This window comes from Cephus cinctus, unplaced genomic scaffold (genome assembly GCF_000341935.2).
Source record: "Cephus cinctus unplaced genomic scaffold, Ccin1 Ccin1_scaffold0020, whole genome shotgun sequence".
Lineage (NCBI taxonomy): Eukaryota > Metazoa > Arthropoda > Insecta > Hymenoptera > Cephidae > Cephus > Cephus cinctus.
Genome location: NW_014332768.1, coordinates 750,788 through 776,232, shown reverse-complemented (window position 1 = coordinate 776,232; position 25,445 = coordinate 750,788). Strand labels below are relative to the sequence as shown.

General features: G+C 37.3%; 5 protein-coding genes across 10 annotated transcripts; 4 read left to right on the top strand and 1 right to left on the bottom strand.

Annotated features, from left to right (window-relative positions):
• Positions 1–108: 108 nt before the first annotated feature.
• LOC107265624 (phosphatidylinositol 3-kinase catalytic subunit type 3) lies at positions 109–25,256 on the bottom strand. 6 transcript variants are annotated; one of them, XM_025083198.1, is made up of 11 exons: positions 25,005–25,256; positions 24,493–24,613; positions 4,338–4,532; positions 3,834–4,263; positions 3,330–3,425; positions 2,091–2,645; positions 1,555–2,033; positions 1,283–1,471; positions 1,028–1,203; positions 889–963; positions 109–668 (listed from the first exon to the last, which is right to left on the bottom strand). In XM_025083198.1, exons 2-11 carry the CDS (start codon positions 24,591–24,593, stop codon positions 268–270), a joined length of 2,697 nt encoding a protein of 898 aa, XP_024938966.1. In that variant the 5' UTR covers positions 24,594–24,613; positions 25,005–25,256; the 3' UTR covers positions 109–267. The 6 variants fall into 6 exon arrangements, with proteins under 6 accessions (XP_024938966.1, XP_015590792.1, XP_015590783.1 ...); XM_015735306.2 differs by lacking the exons at positions 24,493–24,613; positions 25,005–25,256 and adding an exon at positions 5,163–5,459; XM_015735297.2 differs by lacking the exons at positions 24,493–24,613; positions 25,005–25,256 and adding an exon at positions 4,784–5,012 and having other exon boundaries at positions 4,338–4,551.
• Positions 6,447–8,863, top strand: LOC107265821 (T-complex protein 1 subunit gamma). The gene is made up of 4 exons (XM_015735673.2): positions 6,447–6,622; positions 6,714–6,775; positions 7,063–8,200; positions 8,261–8,863. Exons 1-4 carry the CDS (start codon positions 6,586–6,588, stop codon positions 8,674–8,676), a joined length of 1,653 nt encoding a protein of 550 aa, XP_015591159.1. The 5' UTR covers positions 6,447–6,585; the 3' UTR covers positions 8,677–8,863.
• On the top strand, positions 9,273–19,371 carry LOC107265801 (death-associated protein kinase 1). The gene is given in 19 exon segments (XM_025083189.1): positions 9,273–9,646; positions 10,086–10,164; positions 10,276–10,388; positions 10,462–10,743; positions 10,809–11,109; positions 11,207–11,255; positions 11,808–11,924; positions 12,008–12,280; positions 12,359–12,541; positions 12,622–12,736; positions 12,805–13,073; positions 13,075–13,320; positions 14,075–14,164; positions 14,402–14,566; positions 14,658–14,876; positions 14,960–15,139; positions 15,235–15,528; positions 15,593–15,915; positions 16,000–19,371. Coding segments are annotated over 19 exon segments (3,504 nt in total). The 5' UTR covers positions 9,273–9,603; the 3' UTR covers positions 16,163–19,371.
• On the top strand, positions 20,194–23,683 carry LOC107265825 (tropomyosin-2). The gene is made up of 8 exons (XM_015735686.2): positions 20,194–20,666; positions 20,975–21,311; positions 21,401–21,534; positions 21,614–21,802; positions 21,892–21,967; positions 22,057–22,189; positions 22,277–23,592; positions 23,652–23,683. Exons 2-7 carry the CDS (start codon positions 21,072–21,074, stop codon positions 22,357–22,359), a joined length of 855 nt encoding a protein of 284 aa, XP_015591172.1. The 5' UTR covers positions 20,194–20,666; positions 20,975–21,071; the 3' UTR covers positions 22,360–23,592; positions 23,652–23,683.
• LOC107265835 (tropomyosin-2) lies at positions 23,672–25,071 on the top strand. Its single transcript, XM_015735696.2, has 6 exons — positions 23,672–23,940; positions 24,026–24,159; positions 24,286–24,474; positions 24,549–24,624; positions 24,730–24,862; positions 24,932–25,071. The coding sequence occupies exons 1-6, from the start codon at positions 23,701–23,703 to the stop codon at positions 25,012–25,014; spliced, it is 855 nt and encodes a 284-aa protein (XP_015591182.1). The 5' UTR covers positions 23,672–23,700; the 3' UTR covers positions 25,015–25,071.
• Positions 25,257–25,445: the final 189 nt, after the last annotated feature.

The following is a 25,445-nucleotide window of genomic DNA, read 5'->3' as shown; positions in this document are numbered from 1 at the left end:
TTTCAGCTTTTATATATTGTTACGTTACGTTTAATATAATTATTAAAGGTGTTCCTGCTTTTATAATAAAGGAGATACGAGGATTATAAAGAAACTTTGATAGAGTGCTTGAAATTTTTATCAAATAATTATTATTTAAAATAATCCCCAAAATACAATAAATTATTTTACATTTATGGATGCATTGTTCATTATGTACATGAAATATACAGAGAATGACTAAGGAACACAGTCTTTGAAATAGTCCCAGGTATGATCAGCGGCTAATTATTTTCGCCAATATTGCGCGAATTTATGTAGTTGCTCTACCAGCGCTGCCATCACTGCAGTTACTGATAAATCCAAGAGATTTTGAACATAGTGCACAGCTTCCTCGTCGCTCAGATCCAATCGTAGTTTGTCTTGTACCTTTTTAACTGCCTTGTCTGGTTCCAATGCGATATCCGGTACACTGGCATCCACCATTAAGGAGAATAAGTTTAGCATTAAATTAGCATGCCTTCTCAGATGCAAAAAGGCAGTGTAACACTGCTTCCGGAATTCATGATAATGTTCTGAACCGACGCCGCCCATGGCTTCGACCATTTCCTTTGATAACTTCATTGGCGGCGGCAACGGTTTTGGATCTCTACCCAATATATAGCCGAAGTCTATGTGGAAGAGTTTTCCTGGGGACGAAAATTTTAATTCAATATAACGTATTTAATATTTCTCGATATTTCAATTTGAAGACGATTCTGTGTCACTTGAATAGTAGTTAACCCATAATCACACAAGATACAAAACAACAAAAGAATTGAGTTAAGCTGGATAAATAGTTACTAAAGGACTTGGATTAAAAGTGCGAAAAAAAAGGGATTACTTGAGAGTAGTATTTTAAAATAATACCTGACGTGGTTAGAAGTAGATTATCCAAGTGTCTATCACCAACGCCCAGGACATATGTTATGATACAATAGCCAGCTGAAAGATTTCATGTGAATTAATGATTTTGGAGAAATACGGATATTTTCAAAGTTAATCTTACCACAACTTCGTACGTAAGTATCCATTACTTCCGGTGCTACGCCGTATGGAGCAGTTTCCGAAGGATGATGTTTTCGGAAAAAGTTCAATATCGAACCTTCGCTGGCTAATACTTCAGCGACAGTTATAGATTCGATAAATTGTAAAAATCCATGCCTCGTACTTGTTGCCAACACCCTACAAAAAAAAAGTTAGAAATAAAGTCATTAATTTTTGCAATCTATTACATAAATTTTATGTACAACGTTATCTTTACCTATAAGGTGTCAATTTTAAATCCAAGTTTTCCCGTCTAAGTAGCTTATCCATTAGTGCTATAGTTTGCAAGATTAATTGATCCTGTCGTAGATCATCTCCATGTTTAAAAATAGCAATATATTCCGTATTTTCCGCAGTTAAGAAAGTCAGCTTCGACGGCATAAGTGCTGATTTAAATAGACTGGCCCTACGCAATTAAAAATATATTAATCAATCGATGCCCTTCGTGTCTAAAAAAGAGAAATACTAAATAATAACAAAGTTTCTTACTTTTCCGGTATTATTCCCTTTATACAAATCTCTGGATCAAGTGGAAAGGGTATAGGTTCAAAGTTCGAAAAGTTGATTTTAAAAGTTGGATCAGGGTCGGCCAGTAAGGCTCTGAGTCTGTCAGTTTTTCTTTTTCGATTTCCACTTTCTCTAGCAACAGCTTTTACAAGCGACACCAGCTGATCGATAAATATTTTCTGTCGCGATAGAAATGCTCGCCTTTTCTGCCAGATAGCGTTACCTTGCGCCAACTTCGTTGAGAACATATTCATTACAGTGATATACATTTCACGAACACGGGTGTCCTGTTTGGCGGTTATTGCAGGATCAGCTTGATCCTCGCATTCGATTAAAAGATACCAATAGAAATAATTGGCCAGCATTGAATTTTGACATGCTCTCGTAATCAAGAAGGACGTCAGATCCATAGAAGATTCTTGACTAGACATCAGAGCGTTTCCCGTTTCTGATTCGCTTGACTGTAAAATAAAATTGCATAGCACAGATTCTTTTAAAATATAACGATAAGAACTAACCGTTGTCATAGGCGTCGAGGAGGAATGATCAGTGACTCTCGAGTCTCGATCAAACTTATTACTCTTATCAGAATCTTTTTCTTTGATAATCAACTGACTGGCAGCTTTTATGCTTTCAAAATTCTCATACTTTAATGCTTGCACCAGCTGCAGAAGATACAGCATCAGATCGTCGTCAGGTGCCTGACTTAAACGAGCGATCGCATAACATCTCACAGCAGGATGTGTAAAGGCCGGACCCAGGAGTTCCAAAGCGTCTTCCGGATCTGGTGGTGCCCAGAGTACCAACATTTCCAAGGCCTGACGTTCCTCTCCAGCTACTTTCCAGTTTACGCATTTCACAAACTTGGTTAAGGCCTTCTTCTGGTTGGATAAATAAAAACGGAACTTCCAAATGAGATCTTGCTCCTCGGTGGAGAGGGCTGTTGTTGGAGGATAGGCTAATATCGTGTTCAGAGCGTCACGCACGCTGGAGGTTGGTTTTAACTCCCGGGTGTTTCCACCACTACGTAGACTACGTGCTAGTTTATGATGTTTGGCCTCTACAAGATTTTCCTGAGAAAAGTATAAGTATATTAATCATCAAAGAACATCTGCTTGTCACTCTTAATAATTATGTTTCTCACTGACATTATTCGAAAGTTTTGAACTTCTGCGATAAAACATAATCCTATGTCACAAATATTTTAAAAAATTTTTAATTATCTTTTTAAGACACACGTCAATTCTTATGATACTTATATTTTGAATGGCTATGTTATTAGTACTAATACTTGAAATTTGCACTGAGTTACCTGACCAGAGTTTCTTGCTCGGCAGACGAAATAAAAACTGTAAATACTTTCTTTTGATAATTCCTCGAAACACGTTGACAGATATTTAAGTATTATTTTTGCAAGTTGAGAGAACACTGTCTGTATACTGGTCAGCCATTTAAACATGTTACTTGTAAATAGTATCTTAGCTACTATGGCTTCAGATTAGACTAGATCTTATACTGTGTATCATTTAAGAAATGTTCACTCTAACCCTGCTTCTTAATTAGTTTAATTAAACCTTGACAAGATTTAGGTAAATGGTGTTAATGCTATAGTTCTTACAAGGTTAAAGGACTATAAAGTACTAAGTTTATCTTAGTGTACAAACAGTTATTCAATTAAATGTAACGTGACACTTGTGTTGTGAATTTCTTGACTTTATTTATATGGTGCTTCTAATATAAGTATCGTCGATACTTACCTGCAGAATTTCATAATCCGGGAGAGTAACAACGTCTGGTTGTGATCTATGCTGGACCACTTCGTCTCCATCCTTCTCGTAATAGACAATGGAGTACTATATCAGAAATAAAAAAATATTGAACAGTCTACTTTATAAACAAGTTACTACCTCTAATACATCTATAATAAAATGGTATGTTAAATATTTCTGGTAAACAATTATTTTTTATATATAATGAATAAACTAAATATTAATTACAAGATCCATTCTGCTCAGTGAATTCCTTCACTATTACTGATTGATTAATCAAGAAAACTCGGTAATCAAATCAAATGATTATATATCTCATAGTACGCGATATTTGAAGATATCAAAATCTACTTTAAAGTATTTAGGAACGATAAGATTTAAACTGATAGCTATCTTGGCTGGGGAATTGATACAAGCATTTTACGAACATTCATTATCAGGTTTTCAAAGGCAAATGACAATGTATTTCAATAAAATTAAGATTTCTCATACCGGGACGCCATCCATTGTGACTTCAGGAAATTCCAGCATCAGATAGAGATATTCTGATGCTCTTTTCTCGCGCTCGTTGATTAGTTCAATTTCTCTGAAAGTTAATCGGTCCAACCAATCAACCTTACTCATCTGACCATTTCTGTGCTTTTTAGCAAGCTTGGCTAATCGTTGCATTTGCTCCTTTCCATGATCTCTAGCTTTGCCTGGTGTCGTTGTAGGATAAGAACCATCTGCTTCCACTCCCGGCCATACTCTTAAATCCAGCATCCCCTGACGGAATACACCATGTTTTCCAAAAAAAGAAATTGTCGTGCCACCAATGGGAACTTGTCTGCCAGGTCCCGCACAGTCATACAAAGTAACACAGAGCTGAGCATCTCGTGGCAGGTCAGAGTAGGACATCGGTAGTGTGACCCATTGATTCCAACTATAAACAAATACATTAATCACTTAGCAATAATTCAAAGATTACTACAATGTTATAATTAGAATGTTTCATACTTCCAGCGAGATGTGAAATGCTTATATGCTGTGTAGATAGGCAGAGCAAGAGGGCGACCACCAGCCCAGACTTGCAATGATGCTGCTAAATCTCCTCGACCCCCACCAGCTCCGTAAAGACCAGAATATTTTAGCATTGGATCCAGAAGCAGCTTATCATATTCAGGACGTTGTCTTTTGCCCTCTAATGTTCCTCTGGCAAACGATAACATTTCTGATGAGATATAATTAAACAACAGATTAAAAAGTATATGATTGTACCAATAATTAATATTTTGTCATGCAACCCTGACATTTTATTCACTAGACATGTATATATTTTATTCCAATCTTTTCTTATTCGAAACTACAGCTGTTTCTCCTTGGAATTGTCGACAAGATGCGTCGATATTAATCTAGTCAGCATTAAAGCGTCAATCAGTAAAACACAAATATATGATCCGTACATTTTTATCTGTATCCTAGTATCCAAGGAAGAACTGTACACGTAGAAAAACTTATCATTAATATCCTCCATTTGGTTTTCTTAATTATAGAAGATCTGCAACGTATTACACGTTTCACTTTGCATCTCCTGTCACTTTGGTAGAGTATTCGTTTTTTGTTGCTTTTACATTGTAAAAAAGACGTTCAATGCTGGCGCCATTCATTATTTAACAATGAAAGTTCTTCCTCGATTAAAATAAAAATTTACGCTTCACCGATAAAACAGAAGTATGCTTATGAATTCTGCATTAGGGTTAACAATTTTAGTCATATGAACTAAACTTTATGTTACACCCGAACCTTGAATTAATTGAAGAGGAGCCCAAATCTTTTACCTACCTGATCCGGTAGTGTCAGTTGCCGCCACTCATAACGCAAATGTTACAACCCTTGTGATTGATGATTAACTGGAGAAGCCGCGGCAAGGAGGATATTTTTTCGAAAAATTAATTAGTATTTTAACATCGAGAAAATACTAGTAACGAGTGTCAGCTTTGCGAGACTTTGTGTCCGACAACTAGTGCGCACAATGGGAACGGGAGACATGCTAGAACTAGCATAGAAGTTCTAGAAGGAGTTGAAATACCACACAATTTCAGACATAGTACTTATACGCGGGAACTCAATCAGAGCAAGTCTGCGCCTCAAAAAATTTTGCAATTCCAATACTTCTAAGTATTTCTTGCTATGGTTTTTGATTTCTAAGTGTTAATATAGAAATTTAATGAAATAACGATTATATTTCAATTTTAATTGTAACCATTGTTAAAATTTTATAAAGAATAAATTTAACTTTAATCTACTCCGTATTTATTGTGAGATCATTGTGAGATTTTTATTTGGCCTTGATTTTATATTATTCATTTATTTTCGGATGATTGAACTTGCTAGACTTCTGTACAGGGTAATTACGTCTTTCTTCTTCTCGCGGGATATTCTTCAGTCAATCATCAATTGTGAGGTTTGGAACACTTGCGCTTTAAGAACAGCAACTGACACTACTAATTCTGTCCCAAAAGTCGAGCCACTTTTAACACAGATGAGTAGAGAGATGCACAAATAAACTTTACAATAGTGTTGTACCTCTTTCCAACGTACATACGCACAGGCATATTGTGATTGGTCGTGATGTTAAATTGTAACAATGGAGACTACATGCATGTAACATATAACGAGGCTATACCACGGGCTATACACATTTCGTCTGATGCCGAATTTAAAAATTTATTTCAAACATGAACTATGACGTGAAGTAGAGTTGCCATAATCTTTTTATTATGTCGCTGCTATGAAAAGTTGAACGTTCTTCAACTTTCCAAAATTACAGTCCAAGCATTGGAATCTACTTAGTAATGAAGTTATGTTTTAAGAGAAATTATGTATTACTATTTTTAATGTAGTATACTTGACTCCATACACTTAATGAAGGTAAAATAACTTATTTATTCGTATTTTCATACGACTAGCTAACATAAAAAGGCATAAAATGTATTTTCACAGCTAAGATTCCGCTGCTCGCTTCTCGCTTCCCGCTGCTTTCGGTCGGAATGAGCCCGTAGTGTGAGCGTCTCCCTACTCATCTCTGACTCGAACGATGATGTCGACTATCTAGACGTATAGTTTATCAGTGCACAATGCTCAACCAATTTCTATTGGTGGATGCCGATTTCATTCTTTTCTAGAACAGTCACGCGTGAATTTGGTAGTTTGGTGTGGTTTTTAACTCATTTCAGTGAAATTAAGAAAGACTACAGACAGAAGAATGTTTGGTCCAGGCTCATCGCCGATTGTGGTTTTAAGTGAGTTGAAACTCAAGTTAGCGATCTTAATTTGTTTTTGGAGTTGTTGAATTATTTATTTATACGATGTCGTACTCACTCGCAATTGCAGGCCAGAATACGAAACGAGATTCCGGGAAAAAGGTCCAGAAAGAAAATATTCAAGCTGCAAAGGTGAGTTTTGAAGTTTCCTTTTAAGGATTCCTTAGGTGGATAACCACCCACGTGGACGACGAAGCCACTCCTTACGAGAATTCAATAAGCTGCCGGCGTGCCACCACGCTGAGTCCTCTGACATTACTAATTTCCATTTTTGGAAATGGAACTCTTCAAGATTGTGTGGTTGCATCCTCCATGTATCTCACATATTACATGTCCATATATGGCTTATATAATTGTTTTTTCATGAATTATTAAAATATATTAAGTTTATGTATAATGTTATTTTATTTTCTTAAAAGGCAATAGCGGATGTTATCAGAACATGCCTTGGTCCCCAAGCTATGTTGAAGATGTTGATGGACCCCATGGGTGGTATTGTCATGACAAATGATGGAAATGCCATTCTTCGTGAAATTACGGTACAACATCCAGCTGGAAAGTCCATGATTGAGATTGCAAGAACTCAGGATGAAGAAGTAGGAGATGGTACTACATCGGTAATTGTATTAGCTGGAGAGATTTTGGCTACTGCTGAACCTTTCCTTGAACAAGGAATGCATCCTACTGTTATCATACGAGCTTATCGTCAAGCTTTGGAAGATATGGTAGCAATCTTGAATGATCAAATCAGTATTGAACTAGACCGTAATGATAGAACCAAGTTGGCACAAGTTGTAAAGTCTTGTGTTGGTACTAAATTTATTGGACGCTGGTCTGATTTAGTCTGTGACATTGCTTTGGATGCTGTTCATACAGTGATGCTCGAGGAGAATGGTCGACGAGAAATTGACATAAAACGTTATGCCAAAGTGGAAAAACTTCCAGGAGGCAGCATTGAGGACAGCACTGTACTCAAAGGTGTAATGATTAATAAAGATGTGACACATCCTAAGATGAGACGTTATATCAAGAATCCCAGAATTGTGCTCCTAGATTGTCCATTGGAATACAAGAAAGGAGAATCACAAACTAACGTTGAAATCCTTAAAGATACTGATTTCACCAGAATGCTTGAATTGGAAGAAGAGTATATCAAAAAAGTCTGCGAGGACGTTATAGCAGTGAAGCCTGATGTAGTTTTCACAGAGAAAGGAGTAGCAGACCTTGCACAGCATTATTTACTGAAAGCTGGAATTTCAGCTATTCGCAGAGTTAGAAAATCTGATAACAACAGAATTGCCAGAGCTTGTGGTGCTACAGTTGTCTATCGTACTGAAGAATTACGTGAAGAAGATGTAGGAACAGGAGCAGCGCTCTTTGAGATCAAGAAAATTGGAGATGAATACTTCTGCTTTATTACGGAGTGCAAAGATCCAAAAGCTTGTACTATCATTTTAAGAGGTGCCAGTAAGGATGTCCTGAACGAAACCGAGAGAAACTTGCAAGATGCTCTTCATGTAGCCAGGAACCTTTTGATTGAACCAAAACTGGTTCCAGGTAAGATATAAAAACTATATTCAAAACATACGGAATCATTTATTCTAAAATTTGATACAGGTGGAGGAGCAGTAGAGATGTCTGTGTCTCGGCTACTCAGTGAGAAGGCAGCAGGTCTTGCAGGAGTTGAACAGTGGCCATACAAAGCTGTGGCACAGGCCCTTGAAATCATCCCCAGGACTCTAGCACAGAATTGTGGTGCAAATACCATCCGTACTCTGACTGCATTACGTGCCAAGCATGCTACCGGAGGAACGACTTGGGGAATTGACGGTGAGACTGGAAAAGTCGTAGACATGCAAGAACGAGGAATCTGGGAACCTCTTACAGTAAAACTTCAAACCTACAAGACTGCCGTCGAAACAGCCATCCTTTTGCTGAGAATCGACGACATTGTATCTGGAATTAAGAAAAAGGGTGCTGAAAATGAACCACCAAAACCCAGTCAAGTGTCTGAAGAATCTATGAAGGAATAAATATTAACTAACCCTGTATCCGTTGAATTTTATAATCTTGGTATTGCTTAGCTTTAAACTTAAATTTCATTAATCATGCCAACTTATAATTATTATTACAACTCATTTCGCGTTAGCACATAGCACATTTCAGCTGAGACGTTACCACGTATTTTCAAATAATAAAAAACGGCGTTTATAAATCTGATATGCGTATTGTTCTCTTATATTAAAAAAAAAATACCTTACATTCTTATTTTTCTATAATCGTAATTAAATATCTGAAATGAATTAATAAAAGATTTTAGAAATCCATGCACAAGAAGAAAAGTTATTACGAACCCATTATAACAGAGCATGTAACGTTAAAGTGAGAGGCGGATGATTATCCATGGAATTTCCTTCCCACACAATCCACTACTCAAGGTAACGTTATTATGCTGATTGAACTGAAAAAGGAAGCATACAGAAGTATCCGCGACCGACACCAAGTCGGGTAATTTTGAAACGATAACTGAAAGCAGGAAGTGAACATTATTTTTATATCTACAATATTGTGGTAACAATATACAATTTTAGAATGATTTTGAATGTGTAGATACCTCGCAACCGATAGGGTTTCCTTGGTTAAATGTTTATTGGCAAGCAGTCAGTATCTCGTACATTGGAATCCAACGGTTAACTCTAAACGAATAATTCCAAGCGTTATAAAGTGATATTTAAATGGATTATAAAATAAAATCTTGATAAAAAAAAGATTCATTTAATGAAACGTCAAAAGGAATGTGTTGTCTGCTAGGAGAAGGTGGCGTCGCATATATTGATTGTGTGAGGGGTAGTGCGGGGTGGCCGGCATGCCAAAGGCCGACAGATCCCACTATTTTTCTAACGGTCTCGCGGAAAATCGCAGCCTAAGGTGATAAATGAAAGATTCGTAATGGACGGGAGATGATGCCGGGCACCTCTCGTCAAACGGGAACTCCCAGCGGTGGTAAATTTTATTGAATTTTCGTACTTTCCTGTTGCTATGTGGATATATTCACTCCGCTTGACAGATGTTTGACATTTTCCGGTTAGTCGCGAATCCTTTCAAAATTATCACTGCAAGGACGGCTGAATTTTATGGGCTTAGTTCTTGCAGATATTTTCTTTATAGCATTTCGCAATAAAGGAAATATTACGCGATTCAACACGACAGTTATCATATTATAGATTTTTGGGTGTTTTTTATGTTCCGTAGTAACAATCGTCTTGTGATTTAGCCGCTATGCAAATATTTGAATTTACAACTGAGATTAGATAATTCATGACACTGATGCTGAGTGATTGGGAACATAATTATATCTTTTTATCTCCTTTTACCTTTTTCAACATATAATTGTGGCAATTATTCGGTAATTAATTAGTGTGTGATTATAAATATTAAATAGGACCTGAATGGGACACGTTGATGGAGGTTCACCATGAGCCAATTGAAAAGCATTATGAATTGTTGGAGGAGATTGGCAAGTATGTCACTTTTACTGTTATTAGCAGCACTTAGTGCAATTTATTTTTTTACTCTAATTAGTTTAATGAGCTTCTATCTACACAACGTGGATTATCATTTTTCGTTTACAGAGGACAGTTTGCTGTGGTACGAAAATGTATGGAAATAAAAACTGGGAATGTTTTTGCTGCCAAAATTATGAGGAAACGCAGGGTAGCCAGGGGTGTGGCTGCAGCAGATATTGGTGAATTTCGTTTAAAAAACAACTTGTAACACAAAAGGTATATAGTGTATCATATAATATATATTTGTTTTAGCTCGAGAAGCTGGTCTCCTAGCAAGATTAAGGCATCCTAATATTGTGTCTTTGCACAAAGTCATAGATACTGGTACAACAGTGGTATTATTATTAGAATTGATCTCTGGCGGAGAATTATTCCACTGGACGCCATCAAGTGAAAGTGAAGCAGCGCATGTAGTAAGACAAGTTTTAATGGCATTAAGTCATTTACATTCCCATCATGTGGCTCACTTGGATATAAAGCCTGAAAACATTCTTCTTTCTACACCACCACCGATGCCCAGTATAAAACTTATAGGTATGTCTGTCATCCACAATAGCAGTTCCAATTTTTCTATAAAATTACATGGATATTTTATTTAGATTTGGGTTTGTCTCATCGTTTGGCTCCTGGCTCAGAGCATAGAGCATTGTTTGGCACTCCTGAATTCGTCGCACCAGAAATTGTAAATTACGAACCATTAAGTTTAGCAACTGATCTTTGGGCAGTCGGAGTATTAACTTACATTTTGCTGAGTGGTGCATCTCCATTTCTAGGCGACGATAAGCAGGAAACTTATGCAAACGTTGCAGCATGCCAGTATCAATTTGATAAAGAGTACTTTAACACAGTTTCTGCAATTGCCAAGGATTTTATAAGATCCTTGCTCGTCAAGGACCCAAAGTAAGTTATCAAAAGTGTTCTTAACGGTAAGAAGTACAATATAAATATAAAATATGTTTTAAAAGTAACACCTCTTATTATCTTCCATAATTTTTAGGCGAAGAGGAAGTGCGGAGTCGTGCCTTAAACATCCTTGGATTCTGACGGTGCGTTCCAGATGCCAAGATCTAAACAATTGTTATTCTTAAGATTGTTATGCTTCCTTGCGATTCACGCGTTTTGTCACTAAACCTGAGTGACGTATTCGTTACAGTGTAATGATTGACGTTAATGCCAGTCACCTTGTAAAGTAATTTTATATATATATTATATATAAATACGGATTACTTTCGATACAATATACACATATAAGTTAGTAGAGAAAATATTTTTCTTTAATAAAATCAAACACCTTAACAATTGGAAGCATTTTCGTAAAAGCTTTAAAAACATTGCGAAAGAAATACACTCGAGAAATTCGTGCATGTAAAGAACATAATTTCAAAATAAAATCAGGTACAACACAGATGATACAATGTCAATGACAATAATAGTAACCGTAACAATAATCGTCTTCACGGGATTAATCTGGGATTAACGTCGCTCAAAGTAAGCCGTTACTGTCAAAAGTAAGACTGCCAGCATTTCCTTGTCTCTACAATGTTTTGCGACATCAAATCAAACTTTTAAGGTTTCGATAACTTTATTTAATTAATTAGGAATCAGAAGGATCCCAAGGTCTTGGAGGAGCAATGATCAGCGCCGTAAGACGCGGTTGCGTCGAAGCAGTTTCCCAATTGCTTCAACAAGGTGCTCCGTTGGATGCTAAGGATTTGGTAATTCTTTATTGTACTATTTATAATTATTGATCATCATCATTTTTATTCAAATATGTTAATAACACTTAATCGCATTTCAGGAAGGTGATACACTTTTACATATTGCCTGCGAAGCCGGCGACGAGGAGATGGCTTCTCTTTTAATAGAAAATGGTGCCGAATTGGATATCCCGAATGAAAAGGGTCTTACACCACTACACGTGGCAGCCCGACATGGTCACATAAATCTTGTGAGACTCTTGTGCCTTGCAGGTTGTGACGTGGATAAAACAAATCGTGGAATCCGAGCCGACGTGACGGCCATCAAGTATGGTCATCTGGATATTGCGAGCTTGTTAGACAAGTTGAGAAACGTGGGTGTTCTGTTTATCATTATCCAAGTTTGAAGTACCGCGTTTCCAACTGCGTAATTGATGGAAATTGTATTGCAGTCAACACAGAGAGAAAATTTTATAAGTCAACTTCAGCCTACGCAGAGACCCATTGACCGTCTTCATGTTCGACTCCTGGGGCACTGCGCTTCAGGAAAATCTTCTCTTGTTCGATCTTTGAAATCTGGTATCTTCAGTTTTGGCTTCTTTAGACGATCCAGAAGTCAAAATTATACTCCTAAAGTGAGTCAGTGATTCATTTTTTACATACAATGAGTATTATACTATGAGAACATTCTCATGATTCTGTTCAATCTTCTTAGAGGGATTTAAGCATTGAACTGGATGTAACTAGTAAACATGGCTCACTCAGTTTTGAATATAGTGACAATGAGTACGAAGGAACTCCAGGAGTTGAATGTACTCGAGGGCATGCAGGTCAGTTAAATTTATTATCATGCAATCATTTTAACAAATGACAATAATTATATGCTTTATATCATCAGGAGGAGACTGCGTATTTTGGGAATTATGCGGCAGGGAAGAATTTCTAGCATCTTATCACTATGTACTTACATTTCAACTACCTGCTGTGCATCTCATAACTATCAGTCTTAGAGAACCTCTGACAGTTCAGCTGCAACAGGCCAGATTTTGGTTACGTTTTATCTTGGATCGCATTCCTCCAAATAATATTGGTAAGACAATGCACGAGATGCTGATAAAAAAAATTGGCTTCACATTTTTCTCAATAATTTGCATTTTATTCTTCCCTTCAAGGATTTGCTGGTAGATTCAACGAAGTCAAGGTAATCCTGGTGGGCACTTATGCACCAGAATCACCAAATCCAAGCGGAAATGGAACAAACTTACTCTCGCCACTACTACCGTTTTTACAAGAATTTACATCAATTTTGGGGGATGAACCTCAAATGGTAGCTTTGGATGCTACTAATCCTTCTAGTCCAGGCCTAAAGCTACTTCGATCCTACTTAAACAACGCACGAGCTGAGTTTGTGGAGGTGAAGTATAATTTTGATTGTTCTTATTAAAAGAAGGATTTATAAGAAGATATTTCCACTATTGCAATTATCCAAGCGATTATCAATCGCGTAAAAGTAAAGAGTGTCTTACAAGATGAGGAAAATATTGATAATCTAACCTGCTTTACAATCTCATTTTATTTAATGATTATAATTTCTTGCTAATACGCATTTCTCTTTGTTCTCTCTTATCCATATTTATCGATTTTGAGATATGCCAGCAAATGCACGGCGTCGCAGCATGTTTCGGTACACGTATTTTTGAAAACAGGGTTGTCCATGGTTTCGTTTCGATGAAATGGCACTGCCTTAAAGCAACTGTTATACACGTATACGATCACAGTATCGATTCTGTCACCAATTAATTGATCTTTCTGTCCTCACAGTAAGTGTATTTGCAGTATCGAATTGGATATACAAACTCCTTTCTTATTATTACATTAAAAACTAACAAATTTGGCATGAGTCGATCATCGATATTTGTAATGTAAAGATGCATGAGATTTTTACAAGCATCAAATCTTCCTCTATTTTAATACGATATTAACAAATTAATACTTTTCCTTGTTGACATTGAATTATGTGACTTCAATATAATTCATATTTGATGAATATGTGTACCCTGTATAAATTGAGGGAACGATGTAAGAGCGAGCTAAGATATCTTAGTGTTGTTCGTCTGGTCGTCGAGTTGTACTGACAACAGCCTTAATGCATGCAACGCATGATGTAGGATGGACCGGAAGTCGGAGAATATTTTCTTCGACGTGACACGTCGCGTGCAGCGGCCATGTACGCGCCCCTGGCGAATCTTGATAAACAGGTCGATCATATTTCTCATTTCCTTTGTTAAATTTGTTATGTAATGATCGATGTTTTGGTAGATGCTTTGTGGATTGTCCCTTTAATGTGTATAGATATATACGTAATTATGTATGCATCTTATCATGCAACGCATTAATTTAATGAAACGCACATTGTTGTAGTCTTGCGTATTGATGTGAGATCTGTTTATAGTCCGATAAAAAGAATTTATTAATTTTAATGTGTTTTATTACAGGGCGCCCTGGCGTGGACGGGTCTTGCTGAAGCCTGGAGAAATTATATTCAGGCTCTAGAAGACCCTCCGGTGATGTTTACTTTTGATGAGTTTATAACGGAAGTTAGGAAGATCAATCCTCTGGTTTCTCTAGAGCATTGTAAAATACTTACGCAACAGCTGCAGGTACTTTGTTTTATATTAGATTTTGTTATACTAAATTAGAGATGGCAGGGATGAATGGTATCGAATAAGAATTTGATATTGAACGTTTTAGGCTCTTGGAGAGTGTTTGATTCTACCTGGTGACCTCATTGTTTTGTGTCTCGATTGGCTGTGGAAAGATGTAATAGGATGGCAATTGAGTCCTGAACAAAGAGGACGTCTTGGAGGACGCACCACTGGAGTTTACACGTTGGAAGACTTTCAAGCCCGGTGTCCTTGTCCTGCTGGTCAAGCTCTGCAAGTTTTACAAGCCGTCAACCTGTGTGTTCCAGTATGTATAAATCGTTGATAGTTCCGTCAATATGTATAATTGTCGTTGAGATTTTCGAAACAAGTAGCTGCTCTATATTTCAGTGCGAGGTAGATGACGATGAAGTGGAATTTGAAATTCCATGCTTAAATTTGGTAGAACGTCTTCCCGGTCTTTGGGAACCATGGAAACCTTGTCCAAATGCTTTTCCGCATGCAGGAGTTCGTCTTTGTCCGGGAGAAGCTTCTTTGTATCATCTATCACCTATATTTCCTCATTTTCAGGTAATTCAATGATGGGATTGATCATTACGTTTTATACGTATACTATAATTACATATTGAAACAGGTTTATTTACCATTTTTCAAAATCTTATCAGGCTCAGCTGAGAAGGACTACGCAGACCTGGGATCCTCAGGATTCAGATCTCTATCAGTGGTGGCGAGGATCAAAATTATGTGTTGGAGCATGCGAGACTATAATAACTCTCGAAGAAGAGGATCAGGGTTACGTGGAAATAAGAGTCCGAGGTCCTAGAGGAACGAGCGCTCAGTGTTCCACATTACTTAATGTTGTATTCGATGCTATGGACGCAACTATTGAAATTGTTTCACCGGGTATGCTGCTCGAGAGGCATTGGTTAAGTCCTAGCCAACTACGAGATTACGACGAGGTAACCAACATCATATCCAAGGAAAAGTCACTGTCTCCTGACATTCATCGTTTTCCTCCTATAGGTAATACATTCATGGGAGCCAGCAACGTTTTTATCTTCCCTCCTGGAGAAAAGCTTGGAAGAATCTACTTTCAAGAATCCTTTCAATGGCTGCCAAGAGAGTATTTGGGATACCGTGGGGTGTGGCCTTCCTCTTGCGGATAATATTATTCCTGGACCAAAGCTGCCTATAAAACACATTAAATCAGCAGTACAGAGAAGATTGGCGCAGATGCTTGATCCGCCTGATTCTCATGGACGAGACTGGTGCCTCCTGGCTGTGAGGTTAGGTCTGGGAGATCGCGTTGCGCAATTGGACAGCACTGTCAATAGTCCAACCTTAAGGTAAAGTATAATCAGTCTTCCAGTCAAATTAGGGAATACCTCAGTGTCATATCTGATAATTAATAATAGCAATTTCTCTTTTAGATTGTTCGATTGCGCAACTACAGATTGCACGGTGGGATCGCTCATCCGACAACTTCGTGCTCTTGGCCGTGAAGATGCCGTGCACTTGTTACTGACGCATACCCCTACGTTCATCCTGTCAATGGCCGTCGATTCTGAAACTGGTTCGAATCTCTCAAGATGACGATGCTGCTCCAAAGAACGTTGGATCAGTACATTTTAGTTTTTTCTATCGAATTTTATTCACCTTAAGGATATTACAAATTAGCGAAAGCACTACCGTTTCCGCCCAGTCTAACGTATTACGTGCTAAGTTAACGTCTAAAAGTCTCAGAAGACAATATTATTAGCGGAAACGATGGGAATCTTGTAAACCTATCGTCTCCATCATTATTTTTTTCTCACAAAAAGGTATTGAAATATAGTGATATCAGGGGTTATAGTATAATCTTTCGTTGCTCGATCCAAGATGAAATAATTCAAAATTATATAATTCTAATATTGTAGATGATAGTTGCGATTAACATGCTGAATTGATTCCTTCCTTTAATCAATATAGCTAAATCTATGCCGTAGCTTTTACCTTAATATGAAGAAACGGCTTCAGTCAAGGCTCTTTAGAAATTTGGGTTAAGGTTCTCGACCGTGTTTGCTAACACGATTTTCATGTACGCGTAACATTTTTCTTTATCACTGCCTGTAATATGATCGGCTACGTTGTGCTCTCCGCACTTATTTATCTTTAATGAAAATATTGTCCACTCTAGCCATTCGTTAGTGAAACCTCTTCTCTTTCTTTATCTTATTTTAATCGAGCGAATGGTTATGTACTTGGCATTCGTTATGTACTTGTACCATTGGTAGATTAACGCGTCTCTTTAGATATTGCCTTTACACGCGTACTTAATTTTAGCTTGTAAATATCAAGAAGAAAAAACGCACAAATGCTGCCTTCAACCTCGTTACGATACGATTGACTGTTGCAAAATGTGTTTTCTAACTTTAATCATCGTTATTAACGCCTTCACTATGTGCCATATTCACCGTTTGTTCATTATTTACTAGTGCCAATAAGGCCACTTATACTATTTGCCTTAGCTAGTTGATCTTTGATCTATACTGTTGCGTGAAAACTCTTTGTTATCCTACTTCAGGTCAGTTTGTAAGGGTGTTTGCCCAATGATTTTCAAGTTCTTATCAGTAAGGCTGAGGCAGTCCACAGGTAATGTACTTTCACAGGAAAATAATGTGATATAAAGAAGATAGCGTGTGACCTTCTGATAAAGTGGAATGCAATTTGTCAAGTTAGCTTCAGATATGACTGGTTTTTTGTGCCCTGAAATTTAAAACGAAAAATGACGTGTGTGGCCATGGTATGTTAATATGAACGAATGTCTGACGTTTGGTAATGTGGTATTTACCATATTTTTTAACGCCGTTAAAATGATTAAATAATATTTTATGCAGCGAAAGACTAGCTTTCATGGTCACACATGATCTATGTAATTGGCAAATTTATCAGTTACTAAAATATTCTCTGACGGATATATCCTTAGATAGACCTTTGACTTGCTTTGAAATATAAATTTATTGATTGTGTGCATCAATTATATTGATAAAACCGAAAAAAACCTCTCGAACGAGTTTAACGACTGTTAAAGACGTTATTTGTCGGTGGTTCGTTAATATATTCCTATTATGAAATTCCATGGTTTACAAGAAGGAAATAAAATCTGCTACGCCGCCCTGTGTCAGAGGATGCTTTGTAATAGCGTGCGTAACTCATCTTGTTAACTGTTCTGAGAACTTTGTATGCGCACGAATATTTTCATTGACTAGTCGATAGAAAAATTTAATTATTGCATACAAATAATGTGTATAATTAATTAACATTGTCGCTTGCAATGAATCCTTGTTTTTCTATCAGTATGAAATAGACGTAAAGTTTCTTATAAGGATAAAATAACCGAGTGACACTCTTGGCAGGAATTTTCAAACTGGATGTCAAGTTTGAATTGACGTACTTGTAGCTCGGACTTTTTGAACGTCTTTTTGCACAACTATCTCTGCTGAATTGTCAAAATTCTTTTTATACGTCTGGACAGCAAATGCACTTTTTCCTATCTAGTTAACAGCATGTTAGATTCACTGCGACGATACTGTTTCTATAATTTTTATTCATAACGGCGGCGAAGTGCCAAACAAATTTTATGCAAGTATCGATCCGACTGAGTTTCATGATACTGACTTATTTTATTGATTTTTTAATTACTACTTTTTGAAAATAACGTAGATCCTTTTTCGAGTAATTTGTCAGAATTTTTTGTATGCGTCTGTCAATGTTTGTGAAATATTTTTGTAAGTGAGATGTCTTGTTATCATTAGACAAAGGGAAAAGATTTTGTAATGCAGTCTTATTTCTGTGTTTCAAACCTCTTATGATGTAGATTGATTTGAGTAATGTCAGTAAAAATATTATTATTATGAAATTTAAAAATGATCTTTCACGCGAATCACGTATATATTGCATTTATAAAGATTACTACGTCTATTCATGAATACAACGATTAAAAGCGTTCGTATTTATTTATTAATTTATAAGATACATGCATATCTGTAAATTGCACGTAAGGCCGTCTTATAGGATCTGTGCTTTTGTTTAAAAAATTGTTGCACGTGTGTTTGTGTCTATATAATATACATTATGTTATATTTCTGTATTTAATTTCGGGGAAGCTCGGTTAATCGCATCGAAATAATATATTTCTTATTGTTACTCGTTAAATAATATTTATTAAAATAAATTTTTATTTTCAGCTGTAATCAAAAAGAGTCATGCAAAACTTTGCGTTAATTCAAAATTCTTGAAGATTTTTCATCCTCTTATTTAACTGCGTGTGATTTGATGTGTACGATGAAAAACAAAGAAATGCAGAAGGAATTATTTTTTTCAAAGTACTGATTTTATATTTATTATTACGTCATAAAGCTCAGAACAAATAATTGTTACGGGTGCAAAGACTGTTGAAAAAATATAATGACATTATTGACTCTTCTTGTTTACACGCAAGACATTTTTTAAAAATAATTTTTATTAAGATAATTCATGAAAATATTGTTTTTCGGTCATGGTGATACTTAACAATTTTATTACTTTTTTTTTATAATTAATGAAAATGTACGCGTACTCGTATACGTATAACATTAATCTTTTTATACCTAAAAAGTCTGTCGCATGCATGAGACACATGTGTCATTCGCAGAACTCGTACGTTCTACAAACACTGTGTAATCCTGATGATGAATTTAAATAATTGCGAACTTTATAAGTCTCCGAACGAATATATATTAATCACACTAATGAAATAAAATTGTTTAACGCTGTATCTTACATTCCTTTGCGTACTTATTATATACTGTGAAAGTTGTATGACGAAGATAGTAAAAAAAAAAATAAACATATTACATTCTTGGAAGAGTGTTTATTAAAGATTTTGAATTAAAAAATTTATCTGCAATGTATCATGGGAAAAAAAAATTATTTTTGATATTATACATCGATCCTGTTGGTGTTGAAACCGTGTTTATGCTGATTAATCCGAGGAATTTGCTGGATCTAGGACTATTTGCTGAATCAGATAAGAGCTTAATTTAATCGTCATAGCTGCGCAGTTGCGAAAAATGGTTCTACTGCGCATCTCCAACTGCCAGGTTAGAATTAGAAAATTAGAAAATTAGAAATAGGCTTTCGGGAATATATATTTTTTTGCTTCCTAACAATTAACAACCCGAGTCAATCGAATTGTCTTGAATCATTTATTATTTAAACATATACCAAAAATGGTGGCTTCTGTGCATTGCAAATTTGATGTCTTACGCCACAACGAACCTCTTGATAAAGTATATAGAACTTATAAGTATTTCCGGAAATGTTGCGTGTTTTAAGAGAAGAGCGATCAGTCAAAAGTTGAATATTAGTTGACGAGAACGATGATGAATTGCGGAAACTTTAAGCGATTCAACAGGTCGATAGAACAGAGCTCGCAAACTGAATAGGTAAAGAAATTTCGAAAATGTATGTATAAGATAAAATTTAAAGAATAATGAAGCAGCGTCTAAAGTTTTTTAATTTCCAAAAATCAATATAGAAATATTAACGGACAAACTTGATTTTCTTTAAATAATGGGAAAACGTATTTTTTTACATTATGAAAGGGGAGCACTCGTAGGACGAAAAATGTCAAAAAATGAATTTTGACTAGATAACTAGATTTTGCTCAAAAATATTTCTCCTCGGATTATTAACCCTAGTTTACGTTTTTCATCTACAAGTACGTTTTATCAATCGATCGGAAATGCAAACAGCGATCGATCTTTGAATCGACTAAGGTGAAATTGTTTACAATGGCGCGTCGGTTACATCGCTACGAAACAGGAACAAGATTCTTTTCGACTAAAATAGCATGTAAAGGTGGAGATCGCATTTCGGCCAGTCAGTGCAGTGACGGGGGTTGACCAGTGAAGAGCCAGGCGAAAATCGGGACGACAGCCAAACTGCAAAGCAATTATAGAATTGGATTGGATCGAAGCGTTCGAGGAGGCCTGCACGATCATTTAGTTTTATTTTGGCTTAGCTTCCGAAGGCATCCGGTTGTGCATTCTCCCCGCGAATCGTAACTCCGGCAAAAGTAAGTATCAACCCCAGAACCGATCCTGGAAAGTATCCCAGGTCAATATTAAGTAGGGACCTCCATCCATGTAAATGGCGTTTACCCGCGAAATTTGAAAAAAAATTCAAATATAACGAACAGCACGCAATTTAATTAATTTCCACGAAAAATAATATTCCACGTTGATTATCTGAAATGAAAAAAGAAATCACGTTACGAGCTCGAAGCAATTCTGATTTTAGGCAGTGGTTAAAATTGTGTAAATACGTAAACCTGTGATTTTCACGAATTTAATTAAATAAAATTTCGTGTATTCTGTATTAAAGACTCGGAGGAGAACAGAAAGCTTGGCGTCACCCGTATTTCAGAGGAGGAAAGCGGTTCTCGTATCTTCAAAGAAAAGTACTCGAGGCACACTCCATAATGGAGGCGATCAAGAAGAAGATTGCAGCATTGAAGCTGGAAATGGATGCGGCCAATGAGAAGGTCGAGGTTAACGAGACGAAAGCTAAGCAGGAAAATATGAGGGCGGATAAGCTCTACGACGAGGTTCGTGACCTCCAGAAAAAATTGGCCCAGCTGGAACGCGATTATGATATTACCAGTACGAACCTCGAGCAATCCACCAAGGATCTTGAGCAATGTGAAAAGTCATATACCAAGGTAAGATCCATGTGAATACTTGAGCATGTGTATAGAAGTAAAAAAAATTTTTGATAAAAATTTTTTTTTTGAAATTTCACAACAAATAGGCTGAACAAGACAGGACTACGTTGACGAGAAAGGTCCAGGAAATCGAAGCGAATCTCCACAAGAAAGAAGATTTGCGTTTGTCGGCACAGCAGAAGCTCGGGCGGGCATCTGAGCTTGCAGACGACGCAAGAAGGTTCGTAGGTCGTTTCGGTTCTACCAGCATTACAAAAAAAAAATTTCTTTATAATTAAAAAAATGGTCTTTTCTCAAAGAATGTGCAAGGTACTCGAGGATAGGAGCAGACTCGACGAAGAGCGTATGGAGAAGCTTATGTCTGAGCTTAAGGATGCAAGATTGATCGCGGAAGATGCTGATGCGAAATCTGATGAAATCGCCAGGAAATTACAGTTCGTTGAAGAGGAGCTCGAAGCAGCCGAGGAGAGAGTAAAGACCAGCGAAGCGTTAGTATTTGTGAATTGAGCATCGGTCCATTTATTAGATAGACTCTCCGAGGTAGAATTTAAAAAAAAAACGATCTTTAACCATTCAGTAAAATTGTCGAACGCGAGGACGAGCTCTTCATCGTGCAAAATATCGTCAAGTCACTCGAGGTCTCCGAGGAAAAGGTTTGTGTGCATTGGGAAAAAAAAAAAAAAAAATTTTTTTATTTTGCAAATTTTTCCTAAACATACCTCATCGAATACCCACGTTTTAGGCGAATCAACGAGTGGAGGACTTCAAGGTACAACTGAAGTCATTGAAGGTAAAGCTAAAGGCGGCCGAGAAACGTGCCATTACCGCAGAGAGGACGGTGAAGGAATTGCTGAAGGAGGTGGACATAAAGGAAGGTAATAAAATAGGAAAAAAAAAATGTTCATGTAAAGGTAAAAAAAATTTTCAAAAAATTAATTGCTCTCTTGACCTTCCTCGTATAGATGAGCTGCGCGAGGAGAAGGAAAAGTACAAAGCCATCTGCGACGACCTCGACTCCACGTTCGCCGAACTCACTGGATATTAGAGAACGAGATGATCCTTTATTTTCTACTCCATTATGCGCTATTGTTATTCTATATTCGCTGTTAATCGATTGAGCTTTTATTTCGGTTCTTGGCTTGCACGCCTCTTGGCCGTTTCCCGGGGAAATACCTTAACGGGGCTTCGTCGCTTAAAAATAACCGTTCACTATTGCTATCGCTTAGGAAGACGCACAGACTGGTCGCATCCAAATGCACAATGCAATGGCTTCCATAACTCGCATGACACTTGCCAAAGTCGATCCTAGCGATCGATCGATTTACAATGCCATTTATTTTTCAGAAGCCCATCGATATCCTGCGTCCATCCGCCTCTCGACCAGCGACTCAATATATTTTTCTGTACAGCCGCGACGCTAACGTCACGGATTACATGTATATTCTCACTTTCAATAAACTATGCCATTCAGCCGGAAGCTTTTGAAAATTCATTCCCTGAGATCCTTAGGGGCGTTAATTAGCCTGGGTTTCTTTTTTACCTTTATTCTGGATCCGACGAAAAAAAATTCCGTACCTGTAAAACCCTCTGTTACCGCGCGACACTCCTCGTGAAATAATCCTCCTTTGTCCGAGTAGACGAATTTTCAATTAAAATTATTTTAATTAAATAAAACTGACTGCGGCATCTTAGTGCGAACTGTACCTATGTTCGCCATTGATAATTGGCACGCTCGAAACGGACGTTCATTGCTTTCGAGTCTTGGAACGAGTAGTAAAGTTTCTATACTAGGAGGGGGATTCCCTCGATTTTATAGAAATTGAAAATTTTCCGCCGGGAGATCTCGACGCGGATGGGAAATTCAGGAAAAGCTCGTTGGCCTAGAAAGGAGAACGGGAGTTGGGTAAACTTTTGTAACGAGCCACGTACCTGCATGATAACGTACGGCGAATGCATGCGTAAGGAACGGTCTGTCTCGAGACGCTTGAAGAAGTCGAAGAATTCGTTTGTGTCTAACTAAAGAACTAGACGCTTCGTTCCCTTTGCATTTTATCGGAGTCTATAAAGCAATGCTCGGTTCGGTCATCAGGTGCAGTAACCCGCGAGCATTAGATTCGAAAGTCAGCCGAGGACCGTAATTTATCGTAACGGTTATCGATCGGACGACAAAAAAAAAGATACGAGCTTTAGATTTACCTGACCTTGAATTTTATATTTTTAATCATATCGAATATTAGATTTTACATTACCGGATATACCTGTCGGCTAAATTACGAAGGTAAATATTTAAAGAATTTTTTATCGTTAAATTGTTCAATAGTAATTAACCAAGAACAGGTATAATTATTAAGACGGAGGAAAGATAAGAAGAAAAAAAGAAACGACCATGAACGCAATCAAGAAGCGTCTTCAAACTCTCAAGGTCGAAAAGGACTTGGCAATGGACAAAGCGGACACTTGCGATCTGCAGGCCAAGGAGGCGAACCGTCGCGAAGAAAGGCTTCGTGACGAGGTACGAGATTTGGAGAAAAAGTTAGTGCAGATGGAGCACGACTTCGAAGTGAGTAAAACTTCGTTGGAAAAGTCGATCGCAAGTTTGGAGCAGAAGGAGAGAGCGTTCATGGTGGTGAGTGAAAAAAAAAAGCGAAGTAAAAAATTTTTCTAAAAAAAAAAAGGAAAAGCAAAAAAATATTAAAAACAAATAACCGTAGGCACAGTCGGAGCTTGCGATATTAAATCGTAAGATGCAGCAGTGTATGGCGACTTTAGAAAAAACGGAAGAGCGACGTTTGATAGCTCAGACTAAATTGAGTCAGGCGACGGAAACGGCCGAAGACGCAAAACGGTCAGTTATGAAGTTATTTAAAGCTGTCGATACAATTTTCACGTAATACCCTACAAGTTAAAAGCTTTGTACTCAATAAAGCTTCCCCCTGTTTATTTGCATCTCAAGGATTTCTTTTCCGTTTAGCATCTGCAAGGTGTTGGAAAACAGAAGCAAATTGGACGAGGAACGGATGGATCAGCTGACGTCTCAGCTGAAGGAAGCAAGATTAATCGCGGAGGATGCCGATTCGAAGTCCGACGAGATCGCAAGGAAGCTGGCCTTCGTCGAGGACGAGCTTGAAGCTGCAGAGGATCGTGTTAAGTCTAGTGAGGCGTACGTGATCTTTTTTACCTGAGTTTGGCTCGTCCTTGTAGTCCTCGGTCAACTGATGGAAACGTGCCTTGCAGGAAGATCGTTGAGCGTGAGGATGAACTCTTCATAGTCGGGAACATCCTGAAGTCTCTGGAGGTGTCTGAGGAGAAGGTAAAGATATGAAAAATTTGTGTAAAAAAAAAATTATATTTTTACCACTCCTCCCTGTCTCTCCCTATTCCCATGTACGAACGTCTATGCTGCTAAATAAAACAGGCCAATCAGAGAGTCGAAGAGTTTAAGAAGCAATTGAAAGAACTGAAGGCCAAGCTGAAGGAGGCAGAGAAACGGGCAATTACGGCGGAGAAGACCGTAAAGTCCTTTTTGAAGGAAATGGATGCGAGGGAAGGTACGTGAGAATTGATCACCAGAGAATTTAATGTATTCGACTGATCCTTGTATCTCGGAAATATTTCAGACAATCTATTCAAGGAGAAGGAAAAGTACAAATACATCTGCGACGATATGGATTCTACTTTTGCCGAACTTACCGGTTATTGAGACGTAGCAATTGTATCGTTCTGTTTCTTATATCATTCATCTCTTTTTTTCTTCTTATATTCTCCAGATGATTTATCGATTTCACTTGCCCCGTACACAACTCCTGCACTTTTATTTCGTGTCTGTTTATTTTCGAGCAAAGGATGCTTAATGACCCGAACATCAGGATACCCGAGAGGATATTTATGGGCGAGCGGCGCCGCACAACGGGAAAAACAGGAACTACGATTCCATGGACGTCAGTGAAACCTATTCGTACGCATTTAATTTCTGTATGATTAGTTTTGTAGTGCGTTTTACGGGCTAATTTTTATTTTTCATTCCTCTTCTCTTTTTTTTTTCTATTAAATTACTCACTCTAGCGCCTCGCCATTCCTTCTCCGCCGTTTCCTCATTTTTATTGATAACTTTTCCAACGTCCCTTCATTATA

Excerpts from the sequence above, each read along its gene's own strand:
- LOC107265821 (XM_015735673.2), top strand. The coding sequence starts at position 6,586 with ATGTTTGGTCCAGGCTCATCGCCGATTGTGGTTTTAA. Across the intron at positions 6,623-6,713 it reads ATCGCCGATTGTGGTTTTAA|GCCAGAATACGAAACGAGAT; the intron begins GTGAGTTGAAAC and ends TCGCAATTGCAG. Across the intron at positions 8,201-8,260 it reads TGAACCAAAACTGGTTCCAG|GTGGAGGAGCAGTAGAGATG; the intron begins GTAAGATATAAA and ends AATTTGATACAG.
- LOC107265624 (XM_015735281.1), bottom strand. The coding sequence starts at position 4,854 with ATGGAGGATATTAATGATAAGTTTTTCTACGTGTACAGTTCTTCCTTG. Across the intron at positions 3,426-3,833 it reads TCACAATGGATGGCGTCCCG|TACTCCATTGTCTATTACGA; the intron begins GTATGAGAAATC and ends TTTCTGATATAG. Across the intron at positions 1,472-1,554 it reads AAGGGAATAATACCGGAAAA|GGCCAGTCTATTTAAATCAG; the intron begins GTAAGAAACTTT and ends TTAATTGCGTAG.
- LOC107265835 (XM_015735696.2), top strand. The coding sequence starts at position 23,701 with ATGAACGCAATCAAGAAGCGTCTTCAAACTCTCAAGGTCGAAAAGGAC. Across the intron at positions 23,941-24,025 it reads AGGAGAGAGCGTTCATGGTG|GCACAGTCGGAGCTTGCGAT; the intron begins GTGAGTGAAAAA and ends AAATAACCGTAG. Across the intron at positions 24,160-24,285 it reads ACGGCCGAAGACGCAAAACG|CATCTGCAAGGTGTTGGAAA; the intron begins GTCAGTTATGAA and ends TTTTCCGTTTAG.
- LOC107265825 (XM_015735686.2), top strand. The coding sequence starts at position 21,072 with ATGGAGGCGATCAAGAAGAAGATTGCAGCATTGAAGCTGGAAATGGAT. Across the intron at positions 21,803-21,891 it reads AGAGTAAAGACCAGCGAAGC|TAAAATTGTCGAACGCGAGG; the intron begins GTTAGTATTTGT and ends TTAACCATTCAG. Across the intron at positions 21,968-22,056 it reads TCGAGGTCTCCGAGGAAAAG|GCGAATCAACGAGTGGAGGA; the intron begins GTTTGTGTGCAT and ends CCCACGTTTTAG.